The following is a 9,354-nucleotide window of genomic DNA, read 5'->3' as shown; positions in this document are numbered from 1 at the left end:
TTATTGATTTTTTACAGAGAGGAAGGGAGAGAGATAGAGAGTTAGAAACATCGATGAGAGAGAAACATCGATCAGCTGCCTCCTGCACATCTCCTACTGGGGATGTGCCCGCAACCAAGGTACATGCCCTTGACCGGAATCGAACCCGGGACCTTTCAGTCCGCAAGCCGACGCTCTATCCACTGAGCCAAACCGGTTTCGGCAATTAAATATATTTTTAAAAAGAAAAAGACACATCAATTGGTTGCCTCCCACATATACCCAACCGGAGCCTGGGGTCTAACCTGCAACCCAGGTATGTGCCCTTGACCTGGAATCGAACCTGCAACCCTTTGGGGCATGAGCCTATGCTCTAACCATTGAGCTCACCAACGAGGCAACTTTTTAAAAAATCCTCACCAGCGGATATATTTTAAAAAATATTTTTATTGATTTAAGAGAGAGGGAGGGAGAGGGAGAGAGAAAAACATCAGTGATGAGAATCATTGATCAGCTGCCTTCTGCACGCCCCACACGGGATTGAGCCCGCATCCCGGGCATATGCCCTGACCTGGAATCAAACTGACCCTCCAACTAACTGAGCCACCTGACCAGGGCCAAATAACTTTTTTTAAATGTATATTTTGATTTATTTCAGAGAGGAAGGAAGAGGGAGAGAGAAACATCAATGATGAGAATCATTGGTTAGCTGCTTCCTGCATATCCCACACTGGGGTCGAGCCCACATCCTGAGCATATGCCCTGACCTGGAATCAAACTGACCTCCTGAGCCATGCTGGCTGGACACAAATAACTTTTTAAATAAGGTTTATTATATTTTTAAAGAAACTGCTGTGGGTATTTGGTGTTATAGAACGACTAAAATATAGCTTAAAACACCATGTTATTCCAGATTGTCTTATGCCAGGTCAGATCATATTTTAGCATTTCATTTACTCAACCTAGAACACAGGCATTTTATACTTCTTCCTATATGAATGCTAATTTTATTGACTTATTTGGTGGGTTGTAATTGTTCTTGCATCTTAGAAGTACTTCACATCATCGTGTTTGTTCTTTGAAGCAGGAGGAGTCAGAGCCCAGTCAAATGCATTCGACCCAGTGCTCTTGGTCCTCTTAAAAGAAAAGGTAAGCATCACATTTCTGATATTAAACCTAGTTGAACTTGAACTACAGATTAGAATTTCTGCCTAAAATTAGTTTCAAGACAGGACTCCTTTTTCCTAAAGAAATATGCATTATTCTTCCCCATGTATGCTTTACTAATTCTAAATTTTGTAAATTAGTTATTTGATACTGCCCATCTTTTTTTATACTTCATAACTGAGTCTTATTCATATATTCATATTATCAATATATATTCCAAAATTTTGCCTCTTGGTGATCTGAATAGAAAAGAGATGCAAATTGATATGTTGCAGAAATATATGCTTATGTCATAGTAAATAGGTCTATAAACAAGCTGTATTCTCAAATATAAGCCACCACTAAATTACACCTTGGCAGAGAGAATTGCCTCATATTCATGTCTATAGGATTTTTGCTATAATTGGGGTGCTCTCTTAATTACCTTATTTTGAATCACAAAGCACTAAACTGAAATGATCTTACTCAATGCTAGTTTTAGATGCTTATGGGCACCTGATGGAGTCTATTAAAAAAAAGGCTAAGAAATTTAACACAGTTTTAGTCATTATTCCTGGGGATATGACCACATGATTGCAAGTGTTGGATGTCATTTTAAACAAGAGTTTTAGCAATAATTTTAAAAAGCAATTCAGTAAGTGGTTTCTTTGTGCAGATCAGCTTCAGGGCCAGTAAACAAATCAACTCTCCTCATGGTAGGTAAACGGATACTTGCCGGTTTCGGTGAAAAATTTCCAGTGATAGCATCATACACAGATTCAAAAAGTTCTGTATTTCAGACAACTTAAAATTAAAGTTGGTATGTGCTGGAAAATAGATCCTGATACACTGACAATATTTGTATTAGTGAATACTGGAAAATAGATCCTGATACACTGACAATATTTGTATTAGTGAATACTGGAAAATAGATCCTGATACACTGACAATATTTGTATTAGTGAATAAATTTTGTTTTGTAAACCAATAGTTTTTTTCTTAATTCTTTAAGGAATTATTTATAATCCTAAGAAACTTCTCAAGAGCTATTTTATGAAATTAACACACAGAAAGTAAAGCTATTATTGTTGTTGTTGTCATTAATTTTAAATTTGTTGCAGGAAATTGGTGGAATTGGTTAATTTCAAAGCTATTCCAACATATACCAGCAGATGGAGGAATTCTTTGCTAAAAAGTGTTTTGCTAATGAGGTGTTGAAAGCCAGAAGGAAGCTTTTAAAAACTGCATATTAAAGGATGGAAAAATAAATAAAAATACAACCTTTCTTCAATTTTAGTAATAGTCAGAATAGCTCCAGAGGAAAAATAATATAAATTAAGTGATAAATGGGAAAAAATTGAATGTTGTATTTGTTTTTGCTTGATCTTTTTTTTCCTCATAAGAATCTTGTAAAGGTTTAAGTTCACAGTTATTAATTTTCCTACTGGAGTATAGATAGGCCCATGACTTAAAGTTTCTTTAATATTCCATTTAAAGCTCAAATGGAGCTTCCATTTCCAGATAAAGAACTTCAAAACCAAGGTATTTGCATGTTTTATTTCATAACTTACTTGGAAAAGGGCTTTTTCTGTCTAATTTAGGGTTTAGTGTTTGCACTCCTGGTGGCAAAATGTTAAGCACTGTTCCTTTGATGCAAAGTTTTTCTATTACCAGTTCTGAGAAAATCTGTAGGATTGAGATATCCAGTATAATACCAATTTTGAGAATTGGTTAATAATTGCTTTCACTTACAGATGTGCTTTCAAACTTATACAGTCCTGCATCCTTTAACAGTGGAGATATGTTTTGAGAATTTGTCATCAGTTGATTTCATCATTGTATGAACATTATAGAGTGCACTTACATAAACCTATATGGTATAACCTACTACACATCTAGGCCATATGGTACAGCCTATTGCTCCTAGTGTACAAGTCTCTACTGCATGCTACTCTACAAAACAGCATGAGATCAAATCAAGCACAAGAGAAAATTATGCAATCAAGACACAGGGCAAACGTGAGATGTTTACCAGCGTGACATGACATACTGTTTTATAGCAAACTTTAAAAAAATTATTGAGAGTATGTTTATTAAAGCTGGAACACTGATACAAGGAAGGGCTTAGGATCGAAGAAGTAACAGGAGAGCCTAGGCGGGGCTGATTTGGCTCTCTAGAAAGTCAGAAAAGGGGGCCTTGGAGATAGGTTCTGGGGGTTAGCCTGGGACAAGCTGCTGCTGTCCATTGCTCGCCTGGTTGCAAGTCTTGTGGGGTTCCTTAGAGTCTAGGAGATGCATGCCAAAGGGGAAAAAGAGAGGAAAGGGAAAGGCATGGGCGTGGTTTTGGGAGGGAGAGTGTGCCAGCAAACTTTTTTTTATAAATACAAAGAATACACTCTAAAATAATAACAAGTATTGTATAGTAAATACATAAGCCAGTAACATAGTTATTTATTATCATTATCAAGTATTATGTACGGTACACAATTTTATGTGCTGTACTTTTATGACTGGCAGTGCAGTAGGTTTGTTTATACCAACATCACCACAAACACGTGAGGAATGTGTTGTGCTATGACCTTATGATGGCTATCACAAGGTGATAGAAATATTTCAGCTCCATTATAATCTTATGGGACCACCATCTTATATGCAGGCCATCATTGACCAAAACATTATGCAGCCTGTGACTGTATTTTTACCTTCATTTTCACTAAGTAGGCTAAAGCAACCTTTGATTTATACACTCTTTATCAGATTAATACTTTTTAAAATTGATATTTCAGAGAGAGGAAGGGAGAGAGAGAAATATCGATGTGAGAGAGAAACATCAATCGGCCACCTCTCAGGAATCCTGACCAGGGACTGAACCCACAATCCAGGCATGTGCTCTGACCAGGAATCAAACCTGCCACCTTTTGGTGCACTGGACAATGCTCCAACCAAGTGAACCACACTGGCCAGGGGCAGACTAAATACTTTTTAACCCATTTAAATTCAAATCAGGAAATGTTCTGATATTAAAACATATCAAATCCTTACTAATCATCTAGCATAAATTATTATTTGCTGTGAGTTTCAGCTATTTGGAGATACTTTATTTCTGCTGTGGTTAGCCTTGATTTACTTTGCCTGATGCAATCAGTGTTCCACTCTTCTATTAAAGAACATGACTATATTAGCAGCATGATACATATAATAAATGGGAAGGTTTTCTTTAGGGCTGTGGCCTTTTTGGTTGAGGTTATGTGGAAGTATATTTCATCTAAGTTAAACACATAGAAAATATCTTTCAAGTAACATCTTCAAGAAGTATGCTCAGCTTTGGTTAATCAGAGATCATCCTATTTTAGCACTAAGCCTGTAAAATTGCTTTACAGTACTATTCTCTTTTGTTGTTTTAGGTGAAATGGAGTCCGAAAGCCAGCCTAAGAGGCTCTTCCAAGGCACTACCAATATGCTGCCTCCGGAAAATGCACACTTGTCTGATCTCAGTTCATGGTAAAAAATGAAATAAAATCAAAAGGATATTAGGGTATGGTATATTTAAAGAGTCACATCAAAAATATATTGGGATCATTTAAAATATATTCAGCTTTTTAAAAAATATATTTGTATTGATTTTCGAGAAGAAGGGAGAGGGAGAGAGAGATAGAAACATCAATGATGAGAGAGAATCATTGATCGGCTGCCTCCTGCACATCCCCTACCTACCGGAGATTGAGCCTGCAACCCAGGCATGTGCCCTTGACTGGAATCGAACTTGGGACCCTTCAGTCCGCAGGCTGACACTCTGTCCACTGAGCCAAACCATCTAGGGCATAATTCAGCTTTTTATCCATGCTCCATAGAGGGGAAATCTATCAGAGGTGTAGATAATGTGGAAAAACACATCATTTGAAAGTCATGAGTACCTTTTTGGAAGTGTGTATCTTTTGGCACCTCCCCCTTCATTCCTAGCTCCTGTTAAGTTAGCCTCTCTCAGTAGATGCTAATGGTGTGGGAGAGTGTCAATAGCTGGATGGTGTGAGAGTTTCTGGATTGCTTGGTAACAATACACTGATTGTAGCTGGTCTGCCTGCATTTTGTATTATATCCTTCTTTAAAAATATGTCTTTATTGATTTCAGAGAGGAAGGGAGAGAGATAGAAACATCAATGATGAGAGAGAATCGTTTATTGGCTGCCTCCTGGACACCCCCTACTGGGGATTGAGCCCGCAACCTGGGCATATGCCCTTGGCCGGAATCGAACCTGGGACCCTTCAGTCTGCAGGCCGACGCTCTATCCACTGAGCCAAACTGGCTAGGGCAGGATCTTTTTTTAAGAGTCCACAAGTGCATTCACTTTAAAAGGCTTGTATCCTCTAAATGAAAGAATTGTGTAAGCCACTTATAAGGTATAAGTATTAATGATTCCTTCTTTCCAGATCACTTATTCCATGTTTTGTGGAAGATAACTTGTACTTCTAGTTGACCAGGAAGTTAGATTTTTCTAGTTTATTAGACTCGTTGATCAGCACTGTTCTAACCTTGGAACAAATGCCTTTTAGATTGTTCCAGCTATTTTCAGCCCCACAGCTTTTCTTCTCTCTCATCTCTGTTTGTCCTTGGTAGTTCGGTGTGCTAATTTTGGTACAGAGTGCCTTTCCAGGTATGTAGACGATCAAAAAGAGAAAACCTCTAAAGCTTGTCAAGATAACTAGTAGATGAAACTCTATAATTAGTAGAAACTACATATCACTTATGGTAAAGTATGTTTTAATATAGGCACATGGCATTATAAATAGATTTGCTTACTCAGTTACTAACCAAGTAACCAAGTTTGGTAAAAGATAGGAAAGGTTTTTGCCAAGCTAAAAACATACAGACAGGGTGAGGTGATTTATAAAAAATATTGTCATAGACTGATTGTGCAAGATGCTATAAAACAGGTTCATACAAATAAATAAGAAAGGAAAGAGAAGGTGTGGTATTTACCAAAAGTTCTCTTCCCTTGTTCAGCCATTTATTCCTCCAAGCAGCATCCTAAGCTTTAGACGATGGTGGCTGTTGTGAGGTTTCTATTTCTGTTGCCCCTACTTCCATTCTCTGAGGACCTGTGACTGGCAATGAAAGTCCTGGGAACATTGATGATAAAGGGCACTTTTGATCCATAAACACAAAAAGTGTTCCCTCACACTGGAGAGATTTGCTTTATTCACGGCCACTCATAGAATTCTGTGAAGCCAACATATGGCTCAAATGATATGTTAAAAAGAAATTTATTACTCAAAATTCACAAAACTAAGTTTCAAATATATTTAAGCAAATTATAAATTTAAATGACATATTTAGTAAGTTTATAGCATTTGGACTTCCAAGGATATTAAAACTTAATATTTCACTAAGTTTTTTGGGACACCTTATATATTAATATTGTTGACATTTATGTCTATAGCTAAGATATTTTGAATATGAGTTATCCCTGATATGTAAAAATTGGATCCTGCCTTTGCAGAAACTTTTTTCTCTCTCTTTAATGTATTTTCATTGATCAGATATACATATTTCTAGAAATGGTGAGAAAGACAGGAAGTAGTTGTGTTCTGGTTTTTATTGCCACAGATAGCAATCTACTTGATAATGAAACCAATGAAACAATTTTTATACCATTTAGGGAATAAAAAATTATCAGATCATCAGTAAATGATCTTTTAAATTGTTATAGTTAATTCCTTGACCTACCCTACAAATAAAAGATGGGCTTTAACACTTTAAATTAAAGTTTATATATTAGATAATAACCTTTAAAATATGACATCTTTGAAATAGAAATTAAATGTGAAGTTTGAGTATGTGTCCATTTGGAATTAGTGTCCAGTGTGCCAACTGCCACCCAAAGAAATACTAAGCCTATTCTTTATATCATATTTTTTACTAACTGAAAATTCTGAAATTTCTGATAATAAAATCTGGGGAACATTGTCACCGCAAGACAGGAATTATGCCATTCTGCATTTAGTCTTCATGAACATCAAGAGTTTTAAGTACACCTTTCTTTACATGGTGCTTTGATTTTTTTTTTTCCATGGTGGGAACTCATGTTCTGCTCCTCATTTTTGGGAGAATAAGTCCGTAGCATGAAAATTAAGGAATTTGCCTGGCCGGCATGGCTCAGTGGTTGAGTGTCGACCAATGAACCAGGAGGTCACAGTTTGATTTCAGATCAGGGCACATGCCCACGTTGCAGGCTCGATTCCCCAGTGTGGGGCATGCAGGTGGCAGCTGATCAATGATTCTCTCTCATCATTGATATTTCTATCTCTCTCTTCCTTCCTTTCTGAAATCAATACAAATATATATTAAAAAAAGAAAATAAAGGAATTTTCAAGGCTGCTAGTCAAGATTAAGTGGTAGTCTATTTCTCCTACAGAAAAAGTAAAAGTCTTCAATGAAGTTTCAATTTTAATGTGACTGCTAATTTAACCCTTAGGATTTAAATTTTTTAGATTAATCTTAATTATTTTAGCATTATTTTAATGTTATATGTATCATGACAAGAAAATTTTATAGTGAATGTGTGACATACCAAGAGTAAGGTTTATTTATTTATTTTATATATTTTATTTTTATTTTTTGTTAATCCTCACCTGAGGGCATTTTTCCATTGATTTTTGTAAAATATATTTTTATTGATTTCAGAGAGGAATGGAGAGGGAGAGAGATAGATACATCACTGATGAGAGAGAATCATTGATTGGCTGCTCCTTGCATGCCCCCTACTGGGGATCAAACCCAAAATCTGAGCATGTGCCCTTGACTGGAATCAAACCTGAAACCATTCAGTCTACAGGCCGATGCTCTATCCACTGAGCCAAACCAGCTAGGGCTCCATTGATTTTTTAAAGAGGGTGAAAGGGAGGGGGAGAGACAGAGAGAGAGAGAGAAAGAGAGAGAGAGAGAGAAACATCGATGTGAGAGAGGCATTGATTGGTTGCCTGCTGCAAGTGCCCCCACAAGGGTCAGGATGGAGCCTGCAACCAAGATACGTGCCCTTGACTAGAATCAAACCCAGGACCCTTCAGTCCATGGGCTGACGCTTTATCCACTAAGCCAAATCAGTTAGGACCCAAGAATAAAGTTTAATCATGATTTATTTATTAATAGAAATATATACATATACTTTGAACATGTTTATGTGAGATACTGTGCAGATACTGTGCCGATACTTTTAAACTCTTGTTCCCAAAGTGACTGTGAAAATTATCATATTTAAATGTATGATCTTAAGAATTTAGAGCTCATGTGGGAAGATAATCTTGGGCCTTACTAAGGTAAAATAGTAGAGACTAGAGAAAATGCCCTATGGACCAGTTTAACCCACATCAAGGAGTAAGGATGCCCTGTTATCTTACCTTATTTCAACATCTGCTGAGCTTCATAGGGCTGTGGCTAATTTTTAGTGCACTTACCTGTCTATTCATCAATCTGATTGAACCCAGTTTATTGACTGGATAAGGCAAAGTGACTCAACCAGATGGGGTGAGAGTATGTGTCACAACAGACATCCTAGTTTTGTTGTTTGCATGTTTTAATGATTCTCTTACAATTTCACCCTTAGTTTTTTTAGACGGAAGGAATTACTTTAACAGTCATAAGTATATTTGGTTGTGTGGTTCAGATAGTGCCTCAACATTATGTTCAATGGTTGGAATGAATTAGTTCTCTCTCTCTCTCTCTCTCATTCAAGGATATTTTTTCATTGATTTTTAGAGAGAGTGGAAGAGAGAGGGAAAGACAGAGAGAAATATCAGTATGAGAGAAACACATCGATTGGTTGCCTCCTGCATGAGCACCGACAAGGGCCCAGGCCAGGGGGGAGCCTGCAACCGAGGTCCATGCCCTTGACTGGAGTTAAACCCAGGACCTTTCAGTCTGCAGGCCCACGCTCTGTCCACTGAGCCAAACAGGCTAGGGATGAATTAGTTCTCTTTTGGAACTGCAACCAAGATACGTGCAGGTCTTTTTTTTTTTTTTGAAGGTACAGTCAATTACCCTTTTTGTCTTTTATTAGATAGGATTTTTTAAATTAAATCTTTATTGTTCAGATTATTACAGTTGTTCCTCTTTTTTCCCCCCATAGCTCCCTTCCACCTAGTTCCCACCCCACCTTCTGCCCTTACCCCTGCCATTGCCCTCATCCATAGGTGTATGATTTTTGTCCAGTCTCTTCCCGCACCCCCCACACC

General features: G+C 37.3%; 1 protein-coding gene across 14 annotated transcripts in view; it reads left to right on the top strand.

Annotated features, from left to right (window-relative positions):
- The window catches only part of FAM122B (family with sequence similarity 122B), a 27,090-nt gene that overhangs the window by 10,049 nt on the left and 7,687 nt on the right, over window positions 1–9,354 (top strand). For 4 of the 14 annotated variants that reach the window (XM_014545015.1, XM_014545020.1, XM_014545012.1 and 1 more), the window contains 3 exons: window positions 1,064–1,128; window positions 2,623–2,667; window positions 4,530–4,626. In XM_014545015.1, coding sequence (XP_014400501.1) covers window positions 1,064–1,128; window positions 2,623–2,667; window positions 4,530–4,626 — 207 coding nt within the window. Of the gene's footprint in view, window positions 1–1,063; window positions 1,129–2,622; window positions 2,668–4,529; window positions 4,661–9,354 lie in introns of all 14 variants that reach the window. The other 10 variants (XM_005872832.2, XM_014545017.1, XM_014545022.1 and 7 more) reach the window with 4 other exon arrangements.

This window comes from Myotis brandtii, unplaced genomic scaffold (genome assembly GCF_000412655.1).
Source record: "Myotis brandtii unplaced genomic scaffold, ASM41265v1 scaffold393, whole genome shotgun sequence".
Taxonomy (NCBI): Eukaryota; Metazoa; Chordata; class Mammalia; order Chiroptera; family Vespertilionidae; genus Myotis; species Myotis brandtii.
Note: the sequence above shows the minus strand (reverse complement) of the source record. Positions and strands in the feature narration are given on the sequence as shown.